The sequence below is a fragment of the Nycticebus coucang genome, chromosome 16, assembly GCF_027406575.1.
Source record: "Nycticebus coucang isolate mNycCou1 chromosome 16, mNycCou1.pri, whole genome shotgun sequence".
In the NCBI taxonomy this organism is placed as follows: Eukaryota; Metazoa; Chordata; class Mammalia; order Primates; family Lorisidae; genus Nycticebus; species Nycticebus coucang.
In genome coordinates, this window is record NC_069795.1 from 87,125,172 (window position 1) to 87,153,000 (window position 27,829).

The 27,829-nt window shown below is 39.3% G+C and overlaps 2 protein-coding genes and 5 non-coding genes across 11 annotated transcripts; 1 reads left to right on the forward strand and 6 right to left on the reverse strand.

Annotated features, from left to right (window-relative positions):
- Window positions 1-4,943: 4,943 nt before the first annotated feature.
- RFC4 (replication factor C subunit 4) lies at window positions 4,944-21,300 on the forward strand. 3 transcript variants are annotated; one of them, XM_053565182.1, is made up of 12 exons: window positions 4,985-5,035; window positions 5,125-5,192; window positions 6,556-6,700; window positions 8,381-8,459; window positions 13,219-13,298; window positions 16,622-16,741; window positions 18,583-18,726; window positions 18,908-19,028; window positions 19,498-19,623; window positions 20,619-20,699; window positions 20,774-20,890; window positions 20,969-21,300. In XM_053565182.1, exons 3-12 carry the CDS (start codon window positions 6,567-6,569, stop codon window positions 21,062-21,064), a joined length of 1,098 nt encoding a protein of 365 aa, XP_053421157.1. In that variant the 5' UTR covers window positions 4,985-5,035; window positions 5,125-5,192; window positions 6,556-6,566; the 3' UTR covers window positions 21,065-21,300. The 3 variants fall into 3 exon arrangements, with proteins under 3 accessions (XP_053421156.1, XP_053421157.1, XP_053421158.1); XM_053565181.1 differs by lacking the exon at window positions 5,125-5,192 and having other exon boundaries at window positions 4,944-5,035; XM_053565183.1 differs by lacking the exons at window positions 4,985-5,035; window positions 20,774-20,890; window positions 20,969-21,300 and having other exon boundaries at window positions 5,036-5,192; window positions 20,619-20,756.
- Window positions 21,127-27,662, reverse strand: EIF4A2 (eukaryotic translation initiation factor 4A2). Of its 3 annotated transcripts, XR_008374919.1 has the most exons (12): window positions 27,340-27,662; window positions 26,498-26,543; window positions 26,278-26,410; window positions 25,867-26,006; window positions 24,916-25,084; window positions 24,698-24,807; window positions 24,245-24,388; window positions 23,805-23,942; window positions 23,485-23,574; window positions 23,182-23,261; window positions 22,635-22,741; window positions 21,766-21,906 (listed from the first exon to the last, which is right to left on the reverse strand). XR_008374919.1 is itself a non-coding variant. In XM_053565179.1 (11 exons), the coding sequence occupies exons 1-11, from the start codon at window positions 27,366-27,368 to the stop codon at window positions 21,762-21,764; spliced, it is 1,224 nt and encodes a 407-aa protein (XP_053421154.1). In that variant the 5' UTR covers window positions 27,369-27,662; the 3' UTR covers window positions 21,127-21,761. The 3 variants fall into 3 exon arrangements, 2 of the variants coding, with proteins under 2 accessions (XP_053421154.1, XP_053421155.1); XM_053565179.1 differs by lacking the exon at window positions 22,635-22,741 and having other exon boundaries at window positions 21,127-21,906; XM_053565180.1 differs by having other exon boundaries at window positions 21,127-22,741.
- Window positions 23,317-23,457, reverse strand: LOC128568273 (small nucleolar RNA SNORA4). The gene has a single exon (XR_008375089.1). It is a non-coding gene; the product is annotated as a small nucleolar RNA SNORA4 (small nucleolar RNA).
- On the reverse strand, window positions 23,638-23,768 carry LOC128568261 (small nucleolar RNA SNORA63). Its single transcript, XR_008375079.1, has one exon. It is a non-coding gene; the product is annotated as a small nucleolar RNA SNORA63 (small nucleolar RNA).
- On the reverse strand, window positions 24,025-24,202 carry LOC128568322 (small nucleolar RNA SNORA81). The gene has a single exon (XR_008375126.1). It is a non-coding gene; the product is annotated as a small nucleolar RNA SNORA81 (small nucleolar RNA).
- On the reverse strand, window positions 24,534-24,661 carry LOC128568262 (small nucleolar RNA SNORA63). Its single transcript, XR_008375080.1, has one exon. It is a non-coding gene; the product is annotated as a small nucleolar RNA SNORA63 (small nucleolar RNA).
- On the reverse strand, window positions 26,109-26,177 carry LOC128568323 (small nucleolar RNA SNORD2). The gene has a single exon (XR_008375127.1). It is a non-coding gene; the product is annotated as a small nucleolar RNA SNORD2 (small nucleolar RNA).
- Window positions 27,663-27,829: the final 167 nt, after the last annotated feature.

The following is a 27,829-nucleotide window of genomic DNA, read 5'->3' on the forward strand; positions in this document are numbered from 1 at the left end:
TACCAGCAAAATACTGAATGTGGCATTCATGAAGGATATCTCATCTGGTTTAATACTAAAGATGACTCTGAATTTGAAGGTGCAATTAGTTGACTGTTTTTTGGAAGATTGGCTAGACTGAACCCCATTCTTCAAGGATGTTTTCTCTTATCTTTGTTTTTTTCCAAATATTTTATATGCTGCATTTAGTTCCTTCTGTCACAGCTCAAGGGAGTGTGCCTACCCAACAGAGCAAGGTGAAGAATGTTAGTATGTAGACCGTAAATGCAAAGAACTTTATGAATCAGGAGGAAATGTGGCTACAGATGAGAGCACGGCAGGTTTCAAAGGAAGGACTCAACTCAAGTGCCACAATCTGAAAAACCTTACAAAGTGAGGTCAACGAATTTTTTACCTGGGTGATTCAGAAAATGGTTTTCACACCTCCTCTAATGGCAAGACAACAATATTAAGTCTTATTTGTCCTGATTTGCCATTTATGTCTCCAATATTGATTCATTTGGCACAAGTTTTGCAAGCACATATGAGTGGTTCAGGCTATCACATCTGACAGGTTCCACACAAGGACAGGCGTTGCTGCATAATATGAATAGAGATATAACACAAATCCTTATGGCTTCTAGGAAGGATTTTCCAAGTGATCTGAAAAAGAAACTTCAGAAATATGAATTATGTGCCTATCAATGCAATATGAAAATGATGTGCCTCTCATTCCATGACAAGAGGTTAGTGACAATGCTGAGTACATTCTTTGCCCCTCAAACACACTTGATCACTGGTTATAGGAAGAAACAGCCTGTTCAATTTGCAAAACCAAAAGCTATTTTAGAATACACAAAGTTTATAGGAGAGTGGACAGAGTTCATCAGTACTGTGAATCTTACAGATTGACAAAGAGACCCAACAAATGGTGGGAAAAAATTTCATTCAGGCTGATGGAAGTTGCTGTTGTGACAGCTACATCCTTTACTCATTAAACAAGAAGTGAAGAAAAGTGCAGAAAGATCTTTCTTATAGGCGACATCTCATCACTAAGCCTCTGAGCAATGTAAGGAACAGGAATTCAAGAAAGAGGGGAAGACCATCATCTTCTGACACTGAGGAAAGGCTAAATGGGAGGATGCATTTTATAATGCAAAATGAAAAAAATAATCAGCAAAAGATTACATAGTTTGCAGCAGAAGAAATGAGAAAGGTGGAAGGCGAGAAACCATTTTGCACTGTGAGACATGTAAGAGGAAGCCTGGACTTCATCCTGGAGATTGTTTCAAGAAGTATCACATTCGTAGAATTCACTGAACAGCAAATCACCTTTTTCTATTGCATGAGCACTATGGAATATCTTCTTGAATACAATCTAAACAATCCCTGACAACAAAGAGCTGACCAGAGAGGGGGCTTTCTAGTTTTCATTAGTATTTATTTTATTGTAAAATTTTACATTATTATACATAGCATATACTTATGACATTATTTTTGATTGTATTAAGAGCAGACGACATACTTGAGATGATTTTTTTTCTTCATATATGTGTTAAGCCTTCCTTGATATTCAGTCCTAAGGTCAATTTTTTTAAATGTTCAATGAATGCTTGAAAAGAATGCTTATTCTGCAGTTTTTGTATAAAATGTTTTAGATAGATGCATTAAGTCAAACCAATGTATTGTCTAGTCCAAATTTTCAGTGTCCATTATTTCAAAATATGTGTTAAAATTTTCCATTATGATTGTAGATTTGGCTAATAATATTTCTAAAGTCAATTTTGGCTTTAGAGCAAGATTATGGTATTAAGATCATGTAGATTTTAACTTGTTACTTTTCTGTGGAATTAACACTTTGTCACTTTTAAATGACTTTCTTTACCTGTATTAATGTTTTTGCCTTAAAGTGTTTATGATAAAATATTGATACTATTAATACTTTAATATAGGTTTTTTTGGGTTAGCATTTGAATGCTTTCTTTTCCTATATTTTTACATTCTTAGAAATTCAAAACTTTTCAGTACTCTATTTTGTAAACATAAGGTAGCTGGATTTTTTTCCATTTTTCTATTTTTACATTTTAACTGAGAATTCAGTCCCTTATATTTGGTATGATAATATACTTAGGTTTAGACATATTATTTTATTTTGTGCTTTCTGTTTGTCTCCGTACTCTGATTTGTCCTCTCTGTCTTTGCTGCTCTTCTTTGGAAAGAATTTTTTTTAGGATGGTAACGATTATATTACTTAGTAATTCAAATAAAAATTTTCAGACTCAAGAAAAAAAAAGAAGTATCACACTCAAGAATATTATCAATAAAAATAAAAACCTTTAATTATTTTATACAACCTAAAATACATAATAAAAGCATCAGCGAGTTCATATTTGTTTTTCTCTTGTAAAACTATAGAATAATTAGAAGTAATCCATCAACCTCTTTTCTGCCCAAAATAAATAAGAGCTGGGGAGTATGCAGGTGGCAGCAAAATTGGATTGAAAAGGGTTAAAAAAATAATAGCAGGGCATAGTAGCTCATGCTTATAATCCCAACAACTCAGAAGACTTAAGCAAGAGGACTGCTTAAGATTCGGGGTTTCACACCAGCCTGGGCTATATGGCAAGACGTTGCCCCTAAAAAATTAAGAAAAATCAGCCAAGTGTGGTGGTGTGCACCCTGTAGTTCCAGCTACATGGGAAGCTGGGGCAGGAGGATCACATGAGCTCAGAAGTTCAAGGTTGTTGTGAGCTATGACTGTGCCACTGCACTTCAGGCTGAGCAACAGATCAAGATCCTGTCTCAAATATATATATATATTAAAAAGTGGTTAAATAAAAGCCAGTATAAACTTACTGCTTTAATCACATGAGCATTCATATATATAATACAAAAAATGATATGTATTTATATAAAGGTATTTCTTGTTCTGGTAACAGAGACAATGCTTATAAATGTATATAAATTCATGCACTACGTGGATTAGGCTGCTGCCTACAGTAGTGTGGGAAAATGGAATGGTCAGCTGAGAGGGTAAGTAAAGGTTAAAATCCAGCTCAACCTCTTATCACCAAGTCTTTCACCCCATCAAGGGTTGAATATGCCTAGAGAAAAGTGGAACTTTTTCTAAACCGACTGCCAAAACAGGTTACCATTCAAGTATCTTCTTTCTACTTAACATAAAGGTACCTCAATGCCAGTCTTGGATCTGCCCAGTGATTGATTACAAGCCTTGATTCTGGAGTTAGTTGCAGATATAGATTCTGGTTTTGCCACTATTAGCCTTTACCACGGTCTGAATGTTTGTATCCCCCAAGTTAATATGTTGAAATGATAATCCCCAAGGTGATGGCATTGGGGGCTGAAGTCCTCATGGATGGTATTAGTGCCTTTATAAAGGAGGTAGTCAGCCCTTTGCAGCAAGTGAGGTTAAAGTGAGAAGATAGTCATGTGGAAGCAAATCCTCACCAGACACTGGTGTTTGATCTGAGCACCTTGATCTCAGACTTCCCAGCCACTAGAACTGTGAAAAATAAACTACTGTTGTTTATAAACTACCCCAATCTATGGTATTTTGTTACAGCAGCCCAAATGAAAAAAAGACATCTTATCTACCTCAGCTTTCTTACCTGTTATATGGGATGGTAATATTTCCCCTGTGTGGCTGTGGTGTTTGTTCAGGCGGCGAATGGGATGCCATCTATCTTCAGAGATGTTTATTTGGTCAACCTCATTGAGGTCTAACTTACATATAATAAAATGTACAAACATTAAAGTGTACAATTTTCTGAGTTACTATAATGTAAACCGGTGACCAGACAGGCAACCTATGTGCTTATTACCCTGTTCAGAGATTCTATCAGGCTCTGTGGAAGTTACAAAATAGCATCAAGTACTCTTAGTTAATCTGGTTAAAATCTTGATTAGGTTAGGCCTGAGATACTAGTTCCCATAGCTCTCAACATCCTCTGTGTAACACACATCCCGCTGTCTGTCGTTCTACTCGCCTGTAAAGCTTTCTGAGGGCATCTTCCGCAGCCTTTTGTCCTGCTGTATTGTAGGCATCTACCACCGTGCATAGGCCTTCCATAAGCATTTGTTCCAAGACAAACTGACCAACATAAAAGTTAACGAGTATCATAACGAGTTCGCGCCAAAGCTTAGACTCATTTGGAGAAGACCCAGATCAAACTCATAGGTTAGCAAACAGTGAAGAACTGTGGAGAAGGCAGCATGTGAGAAGGGTCAGGTTTCAATAGGATTAAGGAACAATTCAGAGCCAAACCAAGTACTTGGGAAAGATAAAATGGGTGGGCTAAAACACCTGCCTACAACTCACAGTGCAAAAACCTTGGTGGGGTTAAATGTGATTATCCATCTTCTAACTTTCGTTCAGCGACCACACTACCAGACTGCTAAGCAGAGTTGGGAAATTAAAAGACACCCATAGCTGCATAGTCCTCCCACTCCACAATGGGCAGACCCTCGTAGTAGAGGTATAAACCATGTGCTCTCAAGAGGCCAGGAAAGGCGTCTTTTTCAGACGTCTGTGCGGTTCAAGCACACGCGTTCTGATCACATCCGCAGGGTGCCCTCTTCTGGCGAAAAAATCGGCTCTACCCTCTCTAATCCCGGTCCTCTGGAGTGAAGCACGTTGCAAGCCAAACTGTGTCGCCGCAGGGATGCCCGTGAGACAGCCCACGGTAACCAACGGAGCTCACACCGCGGTCGAGTTCCGCAGGCCGGTAACTAAAGAGAGCCGGCCTCTCGTGACCGACGGCGGCTCCCGAGGCCCGCGCGGCGTCCCTGCTCGTGTCCCGCGCGGTAGCAACGCACGGGGACAGGGCGAAACTTTTATCCCCACTTCTTTGGTCAGGATGGTTCCAGTCCACTCTTCCGTGAACGTCTCACACGCCCAACCGAGACCGCGAGCACCGCCCCTCCCAGGGCCACGAGCGCCGGGCCGGAAGTGACGCGATTCGTGCGTCTTCCCGCCCTGCTAAGCGCTCGCTGTTCGGTGGCGGGAACTGAGGTGGCGGTGGGGACGGCGGTGACTGTAAGTCTCCGGGGCCCGTTATTCTCAGTTTAGGGGACGGAGCGACAACTTCACAACCACCTGTTTTTTCTCTATCCCGGAAACCCCAGGAACGAGCCGGCGGGGTGCTCGCTCCGGCGGTTGCGAGCCCCGGGCTGTGGCGGCTGTCTGAAGTGGGGTAAGCAGGGCACCTCTGGGGAAGTGCAAGCTTGCCTTCGCCTTCCCCGCTTCTGCCCTGATGACCCCGGGAGGTCTTCCACCTCCATCGTAGGCCCAGCCTATACACCCTCTGATAACTTGCCTGCACCCCTGGGTGGTTCAATACAACATCTTCCAGAGACCTACTTCAGGCTGTTTAAATGTTTAGCAGCTGGAGACAGGGATGGAGTAATCCAGTAACGTTAAAATCTTAGGCTGTTTACAGATATTACAAATGTATTTTATTGTCTTGAGTATATAACCATATGCCAAGCACAGAACTACGTGTTTGCATCCATTCTTTTGTTTAATTCAGTTGCCTTACGGATTAAGATTTAGCTCCTTTTACAAAACAGGAAACAGTCTCACAGATGGTAATTCATTCATCAAATATTGTGGAGCGTCTACCAAATACCAGGCATTGTCCTAGAGACCAGGGCATGTAGCAGTGAAAAAAAAAAAAAAATAGAATTGTCACAGATGCTAGGGAATTCCAGGCACGCTAAGGATGCTTTTTTTAACCCTAAAAACAGCCTGGAAGAATGTATACCTGAGCGTTAGCAATGGTTAGCTTCAGGATGGTATTTTTTTGTATGAATTTTTAAAATTTGTCACAGTTTTCTGCATTGTTTTGATTTCTCCAAATGAGCATGTTAACAGAAAAACAGATGTTTTTATATTAACAACAGAGTCCCTCACCGTTCCTTCCCCACTAAAAGTCTCTGAAAAAGTCTCTGAAGGCAGGCATTGGCTCTGCCAACAAAAAGATCGTTAAGTGGAGCTCTGGTCCAAAATAAAGAAGTAAAGATTCTCATTTGTGGTGCCAGAACTTTTTTGTTTTGTTTTGTTTTTCTCCCTTGCAGTTTTGGCCAGGGCCGGGCTTGAATCCACCACCCCCAGTATACGGGCCGGCACCCTACTCCTTGAGCCACAGGCGCTTCCCTGGTGCCAGCAGTTTTAATTGCTGAGTCCATTTCAGGGTGTGAGCAAGAGCTAGACCCATGACCGCAATGGAAGAGACCAGAGACCTGTGTACAGTTTGGCCCTTATTGGTGTCATATTTACCAGTGTGTTTAGGACTCTTAAAAGCTTTGCTGACATACAGTTTATCTTTGTTTTAAAATTCCTGCATTACAAATAGATTCTAAGTTTCTTAAAGACTTTGGCCTATTTTATATCCCTGTATCCCTCGTACAATGCAATCAGAGTGTCCTAGGTCATGGGGTGATATCCTTTATTAGGTAATTATTGATGCCTTTGCCCAAAGCTAAGTGTGCTTTCAGGGTGTACTTTCCTCACAGTAGTTTCAAAACTTTTCATTTCCTGTCTTGCACCTGGTCAAGGAGAAGTAACAATGCAGGCATTTCTAAAAGGCACATCTCTCAGTACTAAACCACCAGTGACCAAGGATCATCGAGGAGTAGCTGCCACTGCAGGAAGCAGTGGAGAGAACAAGAAAGCCAAGCCTGTTCCCTGGGTGGAAAAATAGTAAGAACACTGTATTTTTGTCAAAATAATTAATAAATTGCTTCTCTAACTATTTCTGATCAGTTTCCTTTTTAACTTATGAAGGAATGATTTGCTCTGTTTAGATGATGGCCTTGAAAATCACCCAGTCATAGAACCTTGGAACTGAACGTTACCTTAAAATGATCTAGTTTAACTCCTCTATTTTATAGACGAACTAAGTTGTCTACAACTGAAGTCTACTGATTAGGAGCTGGAATACAGAAATGAAGAAAACTTCTGTAAAAAAGTTTCTGTAAGCTAGCTGTGAACTCAGGGGCTCTACTTAAATCTAAATACACAGTCTGTTCCCCCTTTTGTTACGAATGGGTAGAAATTGTGGTTTTTGTTAGCTTATATATTTAGCAAAAACAACATGTAAATTGTCATATCAGCTAAGTGATACTATGGCAAGTAATTACAACCACTGGATGTAGTCTCCGTTAATTATCAAAGGTTCACAGGTTCACATTACTTTCAGGCCAAGTAATACCTTCGTATGTTTTGTTTAGCACCAATGCCCATAAAAATCTAGATGTTTTTAATGAAATTATACACAGGGTGGGGAGTCCAGGTTTTCAGCTTCTGATGAGGTCAAGCAACACTGGGTACATGTTCTCACATAGCAAGAATCAGATGGACTTTTGTACTCCACTCCTCCTTTTGGAGAAGTCGTGTTCCTCAGTTTGCCATTGTCCCTGTTATCTCTTGTTTGATACTCTGCCTTTCTTACTCTTATCTGCCTAACCCCTGTGCTTTATAATATATACTGGTTACCTTACATAATTTCCGCTTAGAGTTACCTGGTTAATCAGAAAAGTATGGATCGAAGTTAACTTTTGATTTAATTAATTAAATACAAGCTTAGTCTTAGAGTTGGGAGTATAACTTTGTTGTGGTAGCTTCTTTTAAAATCACTAATTATAAAAGATGAAAATTGTATATATTATATGTCATATTGGTTAAACTTGTTTTGTTAGCCCTCAATGAAGTGAATAAGTCTCCATTTTTTTGTACAATTAGATGATTGAAAAAATTGACACATTAACATATTAAGTATATATATGTAAATTACATTTAACCTAAATAGTTACCTATCCTTAAGTTATTAAATAATATTCCCTTTTCAGCTTAGATACATGGTCTTATTTTGTCAAAATGCAATATTATACTGTAAACAAGTGTTTACTTTTTTTATCAGCATCTGTAATATATAAAACAAAATCCTTTTGCTTAGTTTTTGTGAGCATAACAGATGTAAGCAATGCACATGGGAGGTGAAAAATTGCAATAGATCTTCTTTAAGTTGACTACCCAAGGGACTATAACAATCTGGTCAACATACGGAGGTGGCTGACATAAGGAACTTTAATTAAATACGTGTGGTGCATGTCTGGTACATGAAAATTAAAGTCAACTTAAGGAGGTGGTCAATGTAGGGAGGTAGTCAACTATAGAGGTTCTGTATTTCAGTATGTATTTGCTTAAGGTAAATACAAATGGGGTTTCTACTTCCAATTATGGAAAAGTTTCTCATTTCATTACTGATATTTGAGAATTGTCACTGGTATTCTAATAGAAGAAACACCTGAGATTTTTCTGTATGGCTACCATAATATTCTAAATAACTTCTCTTTCTCCTCCACTCCCTTTCTCCTCCAGTCGCCCAAAATCTGTGGATGAAGTTGCTTTTCAGGATGAAGTGGTTGCAGTACTCAAAAAGTCTTTAGAAGGAGCTGATGTGAGTAGCAAGTAGTGTTTAGTGTCACTGGGAGATTAAAGGCTTAATTTATTCTCCCTTTATAACCTCTCACTCTTACTAAATACTATGCTGTATAATGAATGGCCAACAAACACATGAAAAAACGCTTATCATCCCTAATCATCAGAGAAATGCAAATCAAAACCACCATTAGATGTCACCTAATCCCAATGAGTCTCAAAGTTTCAAAGCTGCAGGTGCTGGTGAGGGTATGGAGAAAAGAGAACACTTAAACTATTGGTGGGATTGCAAACTAATATAGCCTCTTTGGAAAAAAGTATGAAAATCCTCAAAGAACTAAAAGTAGATCTTACATTTGATCCCACTATCTTGTTACTAGATACCTTCTCAGAAGAAAAAAATCATTTTACCATAGAGACATTTGCACTAGATTTTTTATCGCAGCTAAATTTACAATCACCGAGAAGAGAAATCAACCCAAGTGCTCAACACATGAGCAGATTAATAAACTATGGTATATGTAGACCATAGAATACTATTCAGCCATAAAAAAGATGGAAACTTTACATCTTTTATATTAACCTGATAGAGAACATTCTACTTAGGGAACTGTCACAAGAACGTAAAAGCAAGTATCCAGTGTATTCAATACTAATATGAAACCAGTAGACAAACAAATACACGCCCACGGAAGAGAAAAACACAAACTCAAGTGGGGCAAGGGGAGAGGATTGGTGTGTTCTCACCTAATAGGCACAACGTAAGGGTGTAAGGGATATGGCACACCTCCTGGGTAAACAGCACAATTACAACTTGAACTCTTAACAAACGCAAACAAGGTAGCCTAATCATTTGTACCCTCATATTAATCTAAAATAAAGATACAATGCTGTATATATAGTAGGTCCTTGATAACTATTTGTGCAAATATTGAGCATCTCCTGTTCAATCTTACACATAATTATTATGTACAATTCAACAAAAATCATTGACCAGGACAAACTTAAATCCTTTTTTTCATGAGCTTTTATTTGGTGGGGAGAGACGGCATAAATAAGTAATCAAATAAATAATATAGATAATGTGCTATAAAGAAGAGTCAGAGATTCTTTGAAAGTATAATTGCTCACCTAACTTTAAGATTTGATTTGAACTGTAATATTAAAAAAATATTGAGCATTTAATTCTGCTTATAGCATTATGTCTCCTGTTGTGATGTATCGGATAAAATATCGTTGAGTAACTTGTATTTAGATTATTCAGAAGCAAGATAAACTCAAAGGAAAATTAGCAACTTAACATTGTATATGATGAAATGCCCAAAATGCTTTAAGAGATCAGGGAAAGGAGGAAGAGAGTTGTAGATAAAAGTGGGATGTGGGTGCCAGGCATGGTGGCTCACACTGGTAATCATAGCACTCTGGGAGCCTGAGGCAGGTGGATTACATGAGCTCACAGGTTGGAGACCAGCCTGAACAAGAATGAGTCCCTGTCTCTAAAAATAGCCAGGCGTTGTGGCGGGCACCTGCAGTCCCAGATATTCTTGAACCCACCCAAGAGTTTGAGGTTACTGTAAGCTATGACGTCATGTCACTCTACCAAGAGCAATGAAGTGAGACTCTGTCTCAAAAATAAATAAATACATAAATAAGTGTGGGATATGGGTTTGCTTTATTCCCAAGATTTGCATCCTTCCCCCTCAGTCTGGCTGCTTTTAATTAGAGTTTCTTTGGGATTTTGTTGCCCTTATTCTCTTCCTGGAATTATACTATTACAGGACGCATTTTGAAAGGAGTTAAATTTATAAAACTCTATAGAATCCTTTCACTTGCCAGCAGTTGTTTTACTTTGATCCAAATAACCCTTTACCTTTTAATTTTAGAATAGTATAAAATTTTAACTGCATAGTAATATTTACATAGATTGCAGAAGAATATCCAATTACTATCAATGGTATCTTCAGCTCTTTAGGCAAATGTAGTGGGATTAAGATATAATTCTTGACTTTATGCCATCTAATTTATAAAGCTTTCTGATATAATCTCTTGTTTAATATTTTGTGGTTCTTTTCAGACCAAGTTTTGTAAAAAAATCAAGTAACTTTTTATTTTATTTTTTTGAGACAGAGCCACTCTGTCACCCTGGGTAGAGTGCTGGGCATCACAGCTCACAGCAACCTCAAACTCTTGGGCTCGAGCAGTCCTCTTGCCTCAGCCTTCAGATTAGCTGAGACTATAGGCATGCACCACTTTTCCTGGCTAGCTTTTTCCATTTTTATTAGAGATGAGGGAGTCTTGCCCTTGCTCAGGCTGGTCTTGAACTGCTGACCTTAAGCAGTCCACCCCTCTAAGCCTCCCAGAGTACAAGGATTACAGGAGTAAGCCACTGCACCCAACCTCAAGTAACTTTTTAAATTCTAAAGAATAAAGGAGGCTGGGTGCACTGGCTCATGCCTATAATCTCAGCACTTTGGGAGGCTGAGGATCACTTTAGGCCAGGAGTTTGAATCCAGCCTGGGTGATATAGCAGAGACCTCTCTCCAAAAACTTTTTTTTTTTTTTTTTTTTTTAATTAGGTTGGCATGGTGGCCTGCACCTGCAATCCTAGCTGCTTAGGAGGCTGAGGCAAAAGTATTGCTTGAGTCCAGGAGTTTGAGGTTGCTGTGAATTGTGATCACCCTGCTGTACTCTAGTGTGGGCATCAATGTGAGACCCTGTCTGTAAAAAACAAATAAAAAAGAATAAAGGAAAACAATTCACTCTTTCATTTATTTTAAAAGGCTAAAAAAATGATAATAAGAATTTTTTCAGAAATCAATTTTAAGAACTGGTATTCGCCATACAGTTCTTGAATGTACCAGATATACACATAGTATCAGACTGCTATATAATGTAAGGCTTAATAATTTTACCATTGGGCCAGGCACCGTGGCTCATGCCTATAATCCTAGCACTCTGGGAGGCTGAGGCGGGTGGATTACCTGAGCTCTTGGGTTCAAGACCAACCTGAGAAAGAGCAAGACCCCATCGCTAACTGGGTGTCATGGTGGGCAACTGTAGGCCCAGCTACTCTGGAGACTGAGACAAGAGAATGGCTTAAGCTCAGGAGTTTGAGGTTCCTGTGAGCTATGATGCCACGGCACTCTACTGAGGTTGACAAAGTGAGACTGCAAAAAAAAATAAATAATTTTACCTTTTTTTAAAGAATTTAAAGTACTGTATATAATAGTTACCTGGACAAATCCTTAACAAATGTTGGGGTAGGTACAGATCAAAATAAGAGTTGTGAACCTTAAAAACTAAGACTAGGGGGATTTTCTTTTTTGGCTTATGTTTTTAAGTAATGAGTCTCATAGTTTATATCTTAAGCTACATGTTATCATTAAAACAGTATTAGTTTTTTAATTAACATATTTGTGTATTGGTTTATTCATTTATTTGGCAAATAATGAGAACAATAGTAGATGCTGAGGATACAGATGTGAATAGGAGAAATAAAGTTCTTGATCTTTTAAATCTTACCATTTAGTGAGGTAGACAGGCATTTTATAATTAAATCCAACAGTTACATAAATGATAATAAATGCAAAGTGCAACAAAGACAAATGAGAAAGGTTGAGAGGAAAACGCAAGTACATTGGACGGTTAGGGAAGGTATCTGACTTGTAATGCATCAGGAGGTGGCCATGCAGAAAAAGAAGGGCATGCAGCTCCAGGTCCTAGGAACAATTTATGTCAGAGACCCTGAAAAGCTGGAGCCTGGAAGATGAATGCAGTGGGGAGACTGCGGAAGTTCTTACAGGCCATAGTAACCAGCTTGGGTTTTTTTAAATTTGTTTTTGTTTTCTAAGTAGAGTGTGAAGCCAGTGAATAGTTTTAAGTAACAAGAGAGGTGGCATCTGATTTGAGGGAAGGATAAAGAAAGGCAAGAATGGAAGCAAACAAACTATTGCCCCTACTTCCCTGTGTGCAGTGATTTCTCTACATGAAAAGATAATTAGAGAATGTACAGTCTCATAAAAGAGGTTGGTAGAATGTCGCACATTTATCAGTCTTCACAGATCAGTTGCCTGCTCGACAGGAGCCAGACTAGCTAGATCCAAAGTATAAAAGAAGTTAGCTAGTTGTTTAATCTTATCCTCCTCCGAATGAATTTTCCCTGTTGCATGCAAGCATCTCTTCAGGATACATAAGCATGATGTGGAACAGTACCTAGCACTTAGTAATGTTTAGTTGTTTTTTGTCTGTTTGTTTTTTTGTTAACGTTTCTGTTCTTGGAACCAAAGCCCTAATATATGTAATGTCTTTTTTGGTCCTTTTTCCTCAGTATTGGCCAGATGCCATTAATCCTTTGGTATATTTCCTCTGAAGCAGCTGATATCCTTATATAATACATATAATATAAAATCTCACCCAATTTTGAATAAAGGGGTGGGATGGGGATCTGACAGAAGCCTGAGGATTCCCTTCAGAAATAAGAGGTTTCTGGTTGCAGCTTTGAAAAAATTCACCTAAGTAGATTACTATAGAGCAAGCATAAATATTGATTCAGTTTATAAAATTAGGAAGACATTTTGGGGAAAAGCAATAGTATGTGAAAAGGCAAGATTTAAAAGTATCAAAACTACGGTATCAGTTAAATATTAAGAAATCTTTATAGTTAATCATATGTACCCTCTCTGTTAGGGAAGTCATTGCACTGTTTCACATTTCTTTCAGTCATCACTTTCATTGTTTTGTGTCAAAATACAATTTATTAAAAAATTAAATTTCTGCAGCTCCCTAATCTCTTGTTTTACGGGCCACCTGGAACTGGAAAAACATCTACTATTTTAGCAGCTGCTAGAGAACTTTTTGGGTAAGTTAAAAATCACTCTATCTCTTTTAGAGAATTGACACCAAAATTCTCTGATGCTGTTTTTTTTCCTCTATAAATTTCTATTTGGTTTCTCTGTGGGTTTATTAAGTTTCTGTTAATTTCTAGGTGTTTTGTTTTTTTTTTTTTTTTGCTCAAGTTGTTGCCCTGGGTAGAGTGCCATGGCTTCACAGCTCACAGCAACCTCAAACTCTTCCTCTTAACCTCTCTCATCAAGCAATTCTCTTGCCTCAGCCCCCCAAGTACCTGGGACTACAGGTGCCTGCCATAATGCCTGGCTATTTTTTTTATTTTCTTGGTTTTTGGCCACGGCTAGGTTTGAACCCGCCACCTCCGGCATATGGGACCAGCGCCCTACTTCTTAAGCCACAGTCGCCGCCCAATGCCTGGCTATTTTTTGTTGCAGTTGTCATTGTTGTAAAGCTGACCTGGTTGGGTTCGAACCTGCCAACCTTGGTGTATGTGGCTTGCACTGTAACCACTGTGCTTTGGGTGCCAAGCCCAGTTTTTCTATTTTTAAGAGAGTTGGGTTCTTGCTTTTGCTCAAGCTGGTCTCGAACTCATGATGTCAAGCTATTTTTTATCCACCTGTCTCAGCTTCCCAGAGTGGTAGGATTACAGGTACGAGCCACCTCGCCTGTCCTAATTTCTCTATTTTTAAAATTAATTCCATAGGCTCAGCACCTGTAGCTCAGCAGCTAGGGTGCAAGCCACATACATCAGAGCTGGTGGGTTCAAACCCAGCCTGGGCCTGCCAAACAACAATGATAACTGCAACCAAAAAAATAGCCAGGTGTTGTGGCGGGCACCTGTAGTCCTAGCTGCTTGTGAGGCTGAGGCAAGAGAATAGCTTAAGCTCAAGAGTTTGAGGTTGCTGTGAGCTGTGACGCCATAGCACTCTACTGAGGGCGACATAGTGAGACTCTGTCTCAGAGAAACAACAAATTCCATGGCAGCTGGATAGTTTGAGGTTGCTGTGAGCTGTGACGCCATGGCACTCTACTGAGGGCGACATAGTGAGACTCTGTCTCAGAGAAACAACAAATTCCATGGCAGCTGGATAAAGTGGCTCATGCCTGTAATCCCACCACTCTGGGAGGCAAAGGAGGGAGCATCCCTAGAGCTCAGAAGTTTGAGACCAGCCTGAGTTAAGAACAAGACTCCTATCTCTAATACAAATAGAAAAACTAGCCAAGTGTTGTGATGAATGCTTGTAGTTCTAGTTACTTGGGAGGTTGAGGCAGGAGGATCACTTGAACCCAGGAGTTTGAGGTTGCTGTGAGCTGTGATGCCATGGCACTCTACTGAGGGTGACAGAAAGAGACTGTCTCAAAAAAAGAAAAATATATATAGATATATAGTGCCCTGGGTCTAATTATGTGAAACATGCACCAGCTTAACAAAGGCTATCTTGAATTTACCCAGAATTTTTATATCAGACATATAACGAAAGGGACTATCTGAAATCCTACATATGAAAATAGATTCCTAATAAGCCACCAAATGTGAAAATACAGTTATGTCAAAATGTAAAGGGTGGACAGGCACAGCGGCTCATTCCTGTAATCCTAGCACTTTGGGAGGCCAAGATCAGTGGATTGCTTGAGCTCAGGAGTTCAAGATCAGCCTGAGCAAGAGTGAGACTCCATCTCTACTAAAAATAGAAAAACTAGGTAGGCATTGTGGTGGGCACCTGTAGGCCCAACTATTCAGGAGGCTGAGGCAAGAGGATCACTTGAAGACAAAGGGAGAAGTTGCTGTAAACCTAAATTTAACAAGAGGTTTGGTTTCTCAAGGAAATTATAAAAGGGCTTCTTTGATTATTCCACAGCTCAATCAGATAGAACTAAGCTGAATCAGCCTTAGCAATACAATCATAATGAAACTGTTACATCATTTATTACTGTGTATTCTGGAATGGGTCAGTCCAGATTATATCTTTTATAATGTTTGTCCTTAAAGAACTAAAAGAACTTACTTTAGCAGTAAATTTCATTTTTAATAATAGATGTGTGTTTTTTTTTTGTTTTTTTTTTTTTTTGTAGAGACAGAGTCTCACTGTACCGCCCTCTGGTAGAGTGCCGTGGCGTCACACGGCTCACAGCAACCTCTAACTCTCGGGCTTAGCGATTCTCTTGCCTCAGCCTCCCGAGCAGCTGGAATAGATGTGTTTTTAAAATAGAAAATATAGTATTTGAGCTTTCTAAATGGTTATTCCCATTAAAAAAATGCTTAGGATATAATTCTGATTAGGAAAAATAAAGACCAAACTAAATCACAACTCTTATTTATTTAAAAACATATATATATATACATATATAGGTATATATCATATATATAAATTTAAAACTAGATAAAAGTTTTGTTTGTTTTGTTTTTTTTTTTTTCAAGAGACAGAGTCTCATTCTGTCACCCTTGGTAGAGTGCCATAGCATCGCAGCAACCTCCAGCTCTTGGGCTTAGGCAATTCTCTTGCCTCAGCCTCCTGAGTAGCTGGAACTACAGGTGCCTGCCACAACGCCCAGCTAGTTTTTGTTCTGCAGTTTTGCTGGGGCCAGGTTTGAACCCGCCACCCTCAGTATATATGGGGCCAGCGCCCTACCCACTGAGCCACAGGCACCACCCTAGAGAAAAGTTTTAAAACAGTGGATGTGGATTGACAGGTGTGCCAGTTATTTTTTCATTCCTCAGATTTCTCTACTAAATTAGCATTATAATACTTTTAGTAATTTTTTTTTTTGAGACAGTGTCTCTGTCACCCTGAGTAGAGTGCTGTGGTGTCATAGCTCACAGCAACCTCAAACTCTTGGGCTCAAGCGATCCTCTTGCCTCAGCCTTCTGAGTAGCTGGGACTAAAGGCACCTGCCACGATGTCTGGCTAGTTTTTCTGTTTTTACCCTGTTTCCCTGAAAATAAGACAGTGTCTTATTTTAAGGTGTGCTCCCAAAGATGCACTAGGTCTTATTTTCAGGGGACATCTTATCTTTCCTGTAGGTAGGTCTTATTTTCAGAGGATGTCTTATTTTCGAGGAAACAGGGTAGTAGAAACGGGTCTTGCTCTTGCTCAAGCTGGTTTTGAACTCCTAAGATCAAGCAACCCACCAGCTTCGGCCTCCTGAAGTGCTAAGATTATAGACATGAGCCACTGCAGCTCATGGCTGTGCAAAAAGAGAATACAGAAGTGATTGTGTGCCTTCCATATTGTTTACTATAGCTTTTAAATTACTACGAAGTGTGCAAATGTTAAAATGTGATTTGAACCTAGGTTCTATGTTTCATGTTTTTTTTTTTTCATTTTGACATAGGCCTGAACTTTTTCGATTAAGAGTTCTTGAGTTAAATGCATCTGATGAACGTGGAATACAAGTAATTCGAGAGAAAGTGAAAAATTTTGCTCAATTAACTGTGTCAGGAAGTCGTTCAGAGTAAGTAAACTTGCCTTCTCTTCTTTATAACATGTGATTGTGTTTGTTTTAAATGGAAGTTTCTTTTTTTTTTGTAGAGACAGAGTCTCACTGTACCATCTCGGGTAGAGTGCCATGACTTCACACGGCTCAAAGCAACTTCTAACTCTTGGGCTTAGGTGATTTTCTTGCCTCAGCCTCCCAAGCAGCTGGGACTACAGGCGCCCACCACAACACCCGGCTATTTTTGTTGCAGTTTGGCCGGGGCTGGGTTTGAACCCGCCACCCTCGGCATATGGGGCCAGCGCCCTACTCACTGAGCCACAGGCACCAAGTTTCTGCCAAATTTTCAACTACTTTTTCATATTAAGTGAAATTTTTATCTACGTTATTTAAGCCCAGAAATAATAACAAATTTTAAGTTATCTGTCAAGGGTTTTTACTGAGATTTTGTCTACCGGGTACTTCTAAATCAAATTTTGTAGTTTGGCAGTATGCAGTCATAATAAAAATTCCGATTTTTGAAATTGCGTTAGAAAACAAATTCCCCTTTCTGTCAGATATGTTACGCTTCAGTGTATATTTCATAGTTAGGGGGATCATGGGGACACTTCTAGAGTTAAAGAAGGTAATAATTAAAATAGGACTGTTCTGCCTGAAGTAAATATGGGTTAGTCAAGTTTTTACACTTGTTAGGTGACTGAATTCCAAGATGAAGTTTTTGGCATCTAAACATATTTAAATTTTACTTCAGAGCACACTTCAAAATTTATAGAAAGTGAATGCCTAATTTTATATGCACCTGGAATCGATGGTATAATCACAACCTCTATAGCACCTAGTTTCTTTTTATGTGAAATGAAGATGAGGATATAAACTAAAACACCTCTGAGTTCCCTTCTACTTTAAATATTTGAAATCTGTTTTCTTGGTATAATCTTCAATTGTGTTAATGCCACTTTTGGTGGGGGTAATGGCAGATTACCAAAAATCAGTTGTGTAGAAAGTAAAAACCCACAAAATTAGAGAACATAGTATTTATAAATCACATATTTGAAAAGGTATACTTAAATCCAGAACATGTAAAGAACTTTAAAACTCAATAATAAAAACAAATAACCCAATTAAAAACTGAGCAAAGGACTTGAATAGACATTATTCCAAAGAACACATACATATGGCCAGTAAGTACATGAAAAGATGCTCATCAGCATTAGCCATTAGAGAAATGAACTATGATGAGATACCACTTTCTATTACTAGGATGTCCATAATCAAAAAGACAGAAAAAAACAAGTATCGGTAATGCTGGTTGGAATGTAAAATGATGCAGCCTCTTGGAAAACATGTCTGCTCAAAAACGTGTAAACAAATATACATAGTAGTGTTGTTCCTAATAGCCAAAACATAGAAACAACCCAAATGTCCAACTGATTAATGAAAAAATAAAATATTATTTGACAATAGAAAGGAATGAAGCAAACACATACAACATGGGTGGACCTTGAGAACTTTATGCTAAATAAAAGCAGCCAGCCCCCAAAACACATATAATTCCATTTATATGAAATGTCCAGAGTAGGCAGATCTAAAGAGACACAAAGTAGACTAGAGGTTTTGCCTAGAGCTGGGAGCATTGGGGGAGAGAAGTAGTCACTTCTAAGGGGGCCTTTGAGGGGTGGGAGGGGTGAAAATGTTCTAAAATTAAATTGTGGTGATGATTGCACAACTCTGAATATTACAAAAAACGTTGAATGATACATTTTAAATTGGTCAATTGTATGGAATGCTTATGCGTCAGTAAAACTTTTTAAAATAATGTGCATATCCTAATTTTTAACTCTTATGTTTCTGCAAATCAGTGGGAAGCCGTGTCCTCCTTTTAAGATTGTGATTTTAGATGAAGCAGATTCTATGACCTCAGCTGCTCAAGCAGCTTTAAGACGTACCATGGAGAAAGAGTCTAAAACCACCCGATTCTGTCTCATTTGTAACTATGTCAGTCGGTATGTATATTACCCTGAAGAGAGATGCTAGGCAGCCTTATTTTGGTAAGGCCAATTAGAGAAAAAATTTAAAATTTTCAAGGTTATATTAATTTCTTCTCCATAAAATCTTGATTTGTTCTTCATAGTTCTAGAGAAATTTTATTTAGACACTGACTTGGTTTTTTCCTATCTTTTACAGAATAATTGAGCCCCTGACCTCTAGATGTTCAAAATTCCGCTTTAAGCCTCTGTCAGATAAAATTCAACAGCAGCGATTACTAAACATTGCTGAGAAAGAGAATGTCAAAATTAGCAGTGAGGTAATTACTAATTCCTTTTATGAACGCATGGGAAGAGGTTCTGGTAACATTTCTCCAGTTGGAATGTCTAGGAATTACAAGGTTTAGCTTTTCAGATTTTTTATTATAGCTTGTCAGTATTTGAGTCACATCTGTGGCGTATTTCATACATACAACCACAAATCCCTACAAGATTTTATTTAGTCTCCCAGCTAATACTCCACTTCAACTGATAAAATATATGGGAACCTTAATCATAATTGGTTTTCTTTGCTTACTTTGTGATCAAAAAAACATGGTGAAGTACAGAACATCTTTTTATCTCTGTGAGTTTCTTTCAGAGGCAAGAGATCTCTATTATAGACTACTGCTATCTCCATTAATTCTGCCCACTATACTGATAATATTCCCCCCCAAACGAATGTTTTTTTTAACTCTAGGCCAGAACATTTTTTTCTTTTTATTAAAGTCATAACTCTTCTCTCTTCAGGGAATAGCTTATCTTGTTAAAGTATCAGAAGGAGACTTAAGAAAAGCCATTACATTTCTTCAGAGTGCTACTCGATTAACAGGGGGAAAAGAGATCACAGACAAAGTGATTACAGACATTGCTGGGGTAAGAGCACTAGATATTCTGCAATTCTTTAAAGTTGGCTTTTAGAATTTTTTTTTTTTTTTTTGGTGGCTTTTAGAATATCCTACAAATAAATCCTGAATGCTTATCATGTGCCAAGTACTGTGCCAGAAAGTACACTAGGGGAATATAATCTGGGAGTTTTCCAAACGCTTCAGGAAGGAGGTAATATTGACTTTTCAGGTTGTCAAGCACTGTTAGTCACATCAAAGAAAACCACTTCCGTTCTTAGATTTGTAAAAGGTAAATTGGTGCTTTATAACAGTTAAAATCAATTTTCACCAGATATGCTGTCCTTATACATGAAAACTATTTTGCTGAAGTCATATATAAAAAGGCATACCAAACTTACAGGAACCATTAAAGAAAATATATCGTATCATTGAATACTCCCCTGCCCAGTGTCCAAATTCCCCTTAATCACCATTACCTTCAAAATATTGTTCCCACGGTGTTTTTGTTACATGTTAGGTTTAAGACTGACAGCCTTAGCCCTTTCTAGGTATTGTGGACTTTTTAAGACTAGTCTCATTGGCACCTTTAGATTGAGAAACATTTAGAGAAAAGGTACGTTCCCCTTTTAGAACTCACTATTCCACCTATTTTGCCAATTTTGGCCACTGCTTTATAGAATTGTTAGTCATTGGGGGAGTAAAGGTAGATTTCCCAAGTGGGGAGAATTTTCATATCCACTGACCAAGCAGCTGTTATTATTCTATGTGGGCAAACTTTGGGATTGTTTCTAAAATAGCAAATTTTGTGTACATCACAAACTTTTAAAAGGACTTCAAAAGCAAAATTATCACCCTGGTTGCAGTGGTGATTGGACTAAAAACACCGTAATTGCACTGGCTGTTCGCAGTTTTTCTCCCTTTGCCTTTCCAACTGTGCAGGGTTATGAGGCTACTACCCAGGTGTGGAATGGAAGTGAGGGAGTGTTCATTCTATTTTCACCCAGAAACAAAATACCTTTTCAGGTAATACCATCTGAGACAATCGATGGAGTATTCGCTGCATGTCAGAGTGGCTCCTTTGACAAACTAGAAGCTGTGGTAAAGGTAAAGTCAGTTAACTAATTTCTTGGGGGTGAGGAGGAGTTAAACGAGCCTACCAAGCTTTTTATCTATTGTAGGACCTAATAGATGAGGGTCATGCAGCAACTCAGCTTGTAAATCAACTTCATGATATGGTTGTAGAAAATGATACCCTTTCTGATAAACAGAAGTCCGTCGTTACAGAAAAACTTGCTGTAGGTACATCACACTTTAAGAAACTTCCCTTTTACCTTTACCAAGACATACTAACCCTCTTTTTAATTTCCTCATAGGAAATTGATAAGTGCTTAGCGGATGGTGCTGATGAACATCTACAATTAATCAGTCTTTGTGCTACTGTGATGCAGCAGTTAACTCAGAATTGTTAGAATACGTTCCATTTTTTTGTCTAAGTATGGGGTTATGAGAAAAATAAAATGACCGAAGTACCTTTAAAGTGAATATACAATTTATTTAACATTCAAACTTAATTAAGACATGTGCAATATGGCAATTTTACTGGGGATTTAACCCTACCTAGGATATGATTGCTTGCTGGGGCTTAGCAACAGGGTCCAGTTCACACTTAGCACTAATTACTTTATTGAATAAATACAATACCAAACAAAATGCATTCAAATGCTTTCTAAAAAAAAAAATCAATTTTAAAGGCCTTTCTATTCAGGCTAATGACAAACACAATAAAGGCAGATATGCTAGTTTAACATAATTGGCTGATTTTATACAGCACTTATATCTTTTAGTCCACAAGTATATTATTAAATGATAGAGAACATCTAATACAACCATTTCTACATAACTAGGAAATAAATTTCTAAGAAAGAAAGATTTTACAGACCCCATCTTTTATACCCACCCCAACAGTCTAACTCTAAAGAGGATAAAGCCAATGACTTTCCTCACAAGAGCTCACGACTAATGTCGCTTTGCTATCAAAATCTGTATTTCTGATCCGTTATGAGCATTGAGACAAGATTCAAATATTCCCAAAGAAGCACAATGCACGTTGTGATCGCCTATTCAGCAACAGCGAGCACTGCATTCAAAACTATCTCATCCCAGGAATTAAATAAGGTCAGCCACATTCATGGGCATTTCCTCCACTGTAGTATTGTAGAAAGTCTCAATGTCACGAAGAATCCTCTTGTCTTCTTCAGTAACAAAGTTTATAGCCACACCTTTCCTCCCAAATCGACCCCCTCTGCCAATTCTGTGTAAGAAAAAGAAATCAGCAATCAGAATGTTATTTCTCACACAGTACATGAGCTACTGAACATGACGATCCACTTGTTAACCATCAGCTGCTGTTTACTTATCAAGGTTACATAGTTCAGGCTTCTAATTGGAGCTCTAGCTGCTAATCAATATCTAGAGAAAAAAATCTTCCTTTGCAGTTAGTGCCAGAAGGATTCAAGGCTTGTCTGGCTGCAAAATGAGATTTTTATCAGGTGTCTTGAGCATTACTATAAAGCAGATGACAGTATTGTGTTTGGGGTAGTGAAACTAAAGCCCATACCAAAGTGGGCCAGCCAAGAGCAGGTTGTCAGCCTGGGACAGATGTAAACACCAGGGATAAAACAAGAACAGTTATGTAATCCATTTCGACGCAATTCTGGAACTGTACACTGTAAATACAAATGCTGCAAGGTTAACTATGTTCTAAAATTTACAACCTTTTTCCAGTGGGAAAACTGATTTGGTATGGTAACCCAAACTTATCACTGCTTTTTTGCTCAGTTTCACACGTTAAAACTCAAATTACTCAAAAATGTGTTTACCTCCAAAACAGCTTTCTACCTTCCTGATAGAAACCAGACAATACAAACCACCTAGCAGAAATGCTCCCTAAGAGAAATGCTAACATACAAAATGCCTTAGCAGGAGCAACTTAAGATATTAAATAATCATGACAAAAGAAAAACAAATATAAATACCGACTCGCTCTTTATTCAAACAGTGTGCTGTTTCGCTTATGATTCCACGTCCTAAATTACGTCAACGCCGTTTCTGAGTGCCATCTCGCCATCAACTGCTGCTATCGACTCCTGTATTTTTTAAAAAGTCTTTCTTTATATCATATAACAAAGTACAATTCAATTTATTTAGGGATAAAGCCACTAAAAACTAAACCAAGGATCACTCAAATTGCTACCAGGCGACACCAAGAAAATCCCAACTACAGAAAAATCACCAAGAAAAAGCACAGGGACGCAAAAGCATCACTAAAAATAAATCTCAAAAGCTAAAGCCAACAAATATCAATATAAAGCAACCTGATCTGTCATTATGTCCACAATCAGAGCAACATTTAAGTTTTCCCACTTTGTTCTGACCAGTCTTCCCAAGTACAACTTTACGTCATCTAAATTACTGTCCTTTTACTGAATCTATTCCCCTATGTGACATTACACCTTTCATACAAATTCGGTGGAAAAGCAACACATGAATTTTTTTCCAGTACACAGTCAAGATGCCATCCTCTCACCTGTGAATATAGTTTTCACGATTGGTAGGTAGATCATAGTTTATAACCAAAGACACTTGTTGCACATCAATCCCACGAGCCTGAAAATACAATGGTGCATATTAAAAACTAGCTTAAACTGTACACCTACGTAATAATGTAGGCCACAAAATAGTAGTGAACTATACTAAGTGGTATAGCCCACTGTGGAGTGTGGTCTTGTTTACTCTCCCAAACAGCCCAACTTGGTAAAGGTTATTTAATACAACCTTCCCCCACCAAATTAACTTTTGGTCAATTTAAAAAAACAGTAAACTTACTTACCAACAAGTCAGTAGTGATAAGAACACGGCTTGACCCTGACCGGAACTCCCTCATGATGACATCTCTTTCCTTCTGGTCCATGTCACCATGCTGCAAAGTTAACAAACCTTAATTCAAGAATCACCAGTCAGATCACTATTTCATTTTATTAGCATGTATGAAACCAAGCGTCCCTGGCTGCTACAGGAATATAGCAGACAGGTATAGTTAAGAAACATTTTATTTTGAGCAGGGGGAACAACAACACAGCACTTTACAGCTATATTGTAGTCTGAATCCTGCTTTACTAGAAACACATCTTCAAAGTTAGAACCTCTTACCAGAGCAGACACTGTGAAGTCCCTGGCATGCATTTTCTCAGTGAGCCAGTCCACCTTGCGCCTTGTATTGAGAAAAATAACAGCCTGTGTAATGGTCAGTGTCTCATACAAGTCACAAAGTGTATCCAACTTCCATTCCTGCAGTATTTCAGAGAGAAAGTTAACATTTAGTTTCCAACTTTCATTGGTTAGAAATCCACATTAAGTCTGTCTTAAGATGACATATTGCACCAAATCTTAAGACAAAGGACACTGGACATTAAGAAAGAGGTCCACCCCCGTCTTTGTAATCTAGTGCAGTTACTCTTCTTCCTGTGTGTACTCTGCTAGCATCATTACAAAAACCAAGACATGGTCCCAGTTTCTGCAATTTTAGCACAGTGCTTATACAAGAAGGTAAAAAAATCTGGCCAACACTTATGTTTAAAGAGTCAGATTACCTCTCTTTCAACATTAATATAAAACTGTTTGATTCCTTCAAGGGTCAATTCTTCCTTTTTCACCAGAATTCGAATTGGATCTCTCATGAATTTTTTGGTCACTTCCAACACATCAGTTGGCATTGTGGCAGAAAGCAACACAACCTTAAAAAAGACAATGATTAAGTTTTATGTAACACAATCTGTCACAGAGCTGCTAAAGGAAAAAAAATGTTTTTGAGACTAAGCAACACAACCTTTGACAATGTTTATGTTGTGGCACAATTTTCACAGTATTCCCAAAGGATAAATGTTTGAGACCAAGCGTCTCTGTCTTACTATGGAATGGAGTTAGACAGAGATAGTTATGTATCAATCGCTTTAAGCAGGGGGAACGACAATATTAACACCTCAGTTATATTGTAACAGGACCTGCATTAAACCAAACTTCCACTTAAGGGGACAAAGACTTACCTGAATACTTGTATTTAATTTTTGGAAAATCTCATAGATTTGATCCTTAAACCCTCGGCTCAGCATTTCATCTGCTTCATCCAAAACAAACATTTTGATCCATTTTGGAGCTGTTAAGAACAAAGTCATACTAATGTCTTAAAACACTATTTACCTTCTTGACTATGTAACAGTAAAAACATTCCACTTAAAAAAAAAAGGGGGGGAACAGTACTTACAGAGGTATCTTCTGTTTAACATATCAAACACTCTCCCTGGTGTACCAACTACAATATGTGGTGCTTCAGCCTGAAGTTTTTGCATTTCATTTCGAACATTCGTTCCACCAATGCAAGCATGACAAGTTGCTCCCATATAGTCTCCAAGTGCCAAAATTACCTTTTGGATCTAAAAAACAGAAGCCTTAATTATCATCACACAGAACTACAAGCTCTATGACTAACTTCCAGAGCACAAACGGCAAGTATCTGGTCTGCCAACAGCTTTTATGCATGCATAGCACAAAACTACTTCCAAGCTTAAAAATGCAGAACTTAACTACTTCAAAATAAAATTCCCTTACTATCTTTCTTGTGCCTTGTTAAACTTGGGATGCTGTTACCCCACATTATCAGCTAGGCAATTAGAGGACTAATAACACTTCCTACGTTATCCCTCACCGTGTAAGGAGTGTAAATTATCAAACTTGAGTTCTACAATCACTGCTGGGGCAGATGCTGATTTTTTCCCCACAGGGTTCTGTGCCTTGTATAATTTTGACCTTAATAAAACCAGCTTTATTGGGAAGAATTTATTCAAAGCCAATAGAGCAGTGAGCTTTGAAAACATAGCATGCAACAAATGCATCACAAACTACTGAGACAGTCAAATGGTAACATGTCACTGCAGTTTTCATGTTGCACAACTGCATTCAAACTTAAAAAATGGGAATAAATCTAGTACACCTTGAACAGAAAGCTTCACATTTCTCTTTTTGGTATACTACCCTGCAAACCATTCCTAAGCACCCAGTTCCTGTTTAACTTTCAACAAAAACTCCCTGCATGCATGGACAATTAAAAGGAGGGCTCTGACAGGACCATTTACACTATTTTTTAAATTCTTTACAGTTGTGAAACCTGAAACCTATGCAACACGCAAGCAGTTTTTTTGAACTACACTATCAATACCTGTTGAGCCAGTTCTCTGGTGGGGGCCAATACTAGTGCTTGGGTCTCCTTGAACTCAATCTCCAACTGTTGCAGGATGGAAATAGCAAATGTGGCTGTCTTGCCAGTACCTGACTGAGCTTGAGCAATCACATCATACCCTAAAAAAAGTAGGATACATATTTACCGATCCCACATCAAATCGTCACTTCTACTTTACACCATGTATTCCATTTGGAACATGAATTATGCCCAAAATAATCAAGTGATCAGCAATGAGTATTCTCTTCATTTCAGGTCAGTCCCGAAAGATGATTGCCATCATCTCACTTTAAGGAATACAAACAGGTGCTAGTCGCCCAAAGGTCACTTTCCCTTTTATGGTCCATGTCTACGTAAAACGAATTCATTTTTTAAAACGTCAGAGTTTACCTTTAATACAAGGAATAATAGCTCTCTGCTGAATAGCGGAAGGCTTCTCAAAACCGTAAGCATAGATGCCCCGAAGAAGAGACTCCTTTAAATTCATATCATCAAAGTTATCAACAATCTCATTCCAGTTGCTCTGTGATTTAAAAACGAAAAACAAAGGAATAAATAAGACGAACAAACTCACCTTTCCAGAACTTCCAAATCCACACCCGTCTCTTACCTCGATGACACCATCGGGGTCCATTCCCTCTGGGCCGCCATGTTCTCTGCCGACAAGAATACCGCAGTTAGACCACGACCCCTTCCCGAACCGCCTCAACCGCACTTTAAAGGGACGGACAGACCCTTAACTGTTTCGTCGCGATACCCTGCTCCCTGCGAGTACACTTTCCAAGAGCAAAAAACAATTGCGCGGAATAAAGAACATGCTATTCCGCTTCCCCAAAGGCGGAGGCCCAGGAGACCCCCAGGCCGCAGTGCCCAGCGCTCCCGTCTTGCCATCGGAGTCTCGCGAGAGCCGCACGCGCCGACTCCGCCCCCAACACTGCGCAAGCTGAGTGATTGACGCGGCCCAGAGGCCCGGCGCCGGCGGAGCCAACGGTTCGCCGGGAGCCCGGTCTCGGTCCAGTCCCCACTGCCTTCGCCCCACGGCGGGCGGGCGCCGCTGCCACCCATCCCCCCTCCGCTAAAACTTAAGACCCCAACTCGTGCTGATGGCCCAAAATAAAGCTTCGGCACCCTACTACCCCTCCCGAATGCAGACTGCGCCACGGCTTCTTCCTAAACGTTTGCCGTGTTCCACACCAGGAAGAGGCCGATAACTCACTATGCCTTTGGGAGAAATGATACCCTTCAGCCATTGTGTTTTCGCACCCAAGTTCTGTCTCCACACAATCTGGGGCCCCACCACCATGGAAGCTTCTCGAAGGACACGGGGGTACTGTATCCCAAGGAAACGTCCATGAACCTGGACTTTCTCGCCTCCGAAGTATCCATTACAATTTCCCCTCCGGTTCTACACAACCTTCGCTACAGAACACCAGCACCGAAAGAGCGCCATACCTGTTATAATCCGCAGAACCACCAGACATGATCCGAAAAACCACTCAGCGCCCGACTGGAAAGACAGCCGGTCCGCGCCACCGGTTTTTTATAGGCTCGTGGCCGGAACCCGTTTCTTGCGGAGGAATTTTCTCATCCCTCTTCGGTTAGCCACAAAATTATGATACTGAGATCGTCACCTCAGGTAAAATCCTCAGCAAGGCGATAGAAGAATCCAAGTTTGGTAATTTCCAGTTATTACAGGTTGGCTGGAAATCCTAGGATCCCGGAGGAAGTCTGGGACTCTTTGCCGTGCGGCGGAAGAATATTGCTGCGGCGGTAGCTAAACACCACGTCCGCACCCGCGCCTGCGCCCGTGCCTGCCCTGCTCCTACGGGGTTTCCGCGCCCCGGCGCAGAGGCGGGCCGGGGGGATCCTGGGTTAGACCGGGAGGCGGAAGCTCAGAGCGCGCCGCTTGCTGGGCGGCTTCCAGCGGGCGAGCGGGCCTCGC

Excerpts from the sequence above, each read along its gene's own strand:
- RFC4 (XM_053565181.1), top strand. The coding sequence starts at position 6,567 with ATGCAGGCATTTCTAAAAGGCACATCTCTCAGTACTAAACCACCAGTG. Across the intron at positions 13,299-16,621 it reads GCTGCTAGAGAACTTTTTGG|GCCTGAACTTTTTCGATTAA; the intron begins GTAAGTTAAAAA and ends ATTTTGACATAG. Across the intron at positions 18,727-18,907 it reads ATTTGTAACTATGTCAGTCG|AATAATTGAGCCCCTGACCT; the intron begins GTATGTATATTA and ends TATCTTTTACAG.
- EIF4A2 (XM_053565179.1), bottom strand. The coding sequence starts at position 27,368 with ATGTCTGGTGGTTCTGCGGATTATAACAG. Across the intron at positions 24,808-24,915 it reads GTTAAACAGAAGATACCTCT|CTCCAAAATGGATCAAAATG; the intron begins GTAAGTACTGTT and ends TGTTCTTAACAG. Across the intron at positions 21,907-23,181 it reads CGTGAAAACTATATTCACAG|AATTGGCAGAGGGGGTCGAT; the intron begins GTGAGAGGATGG and ends TTTCTTACACAG.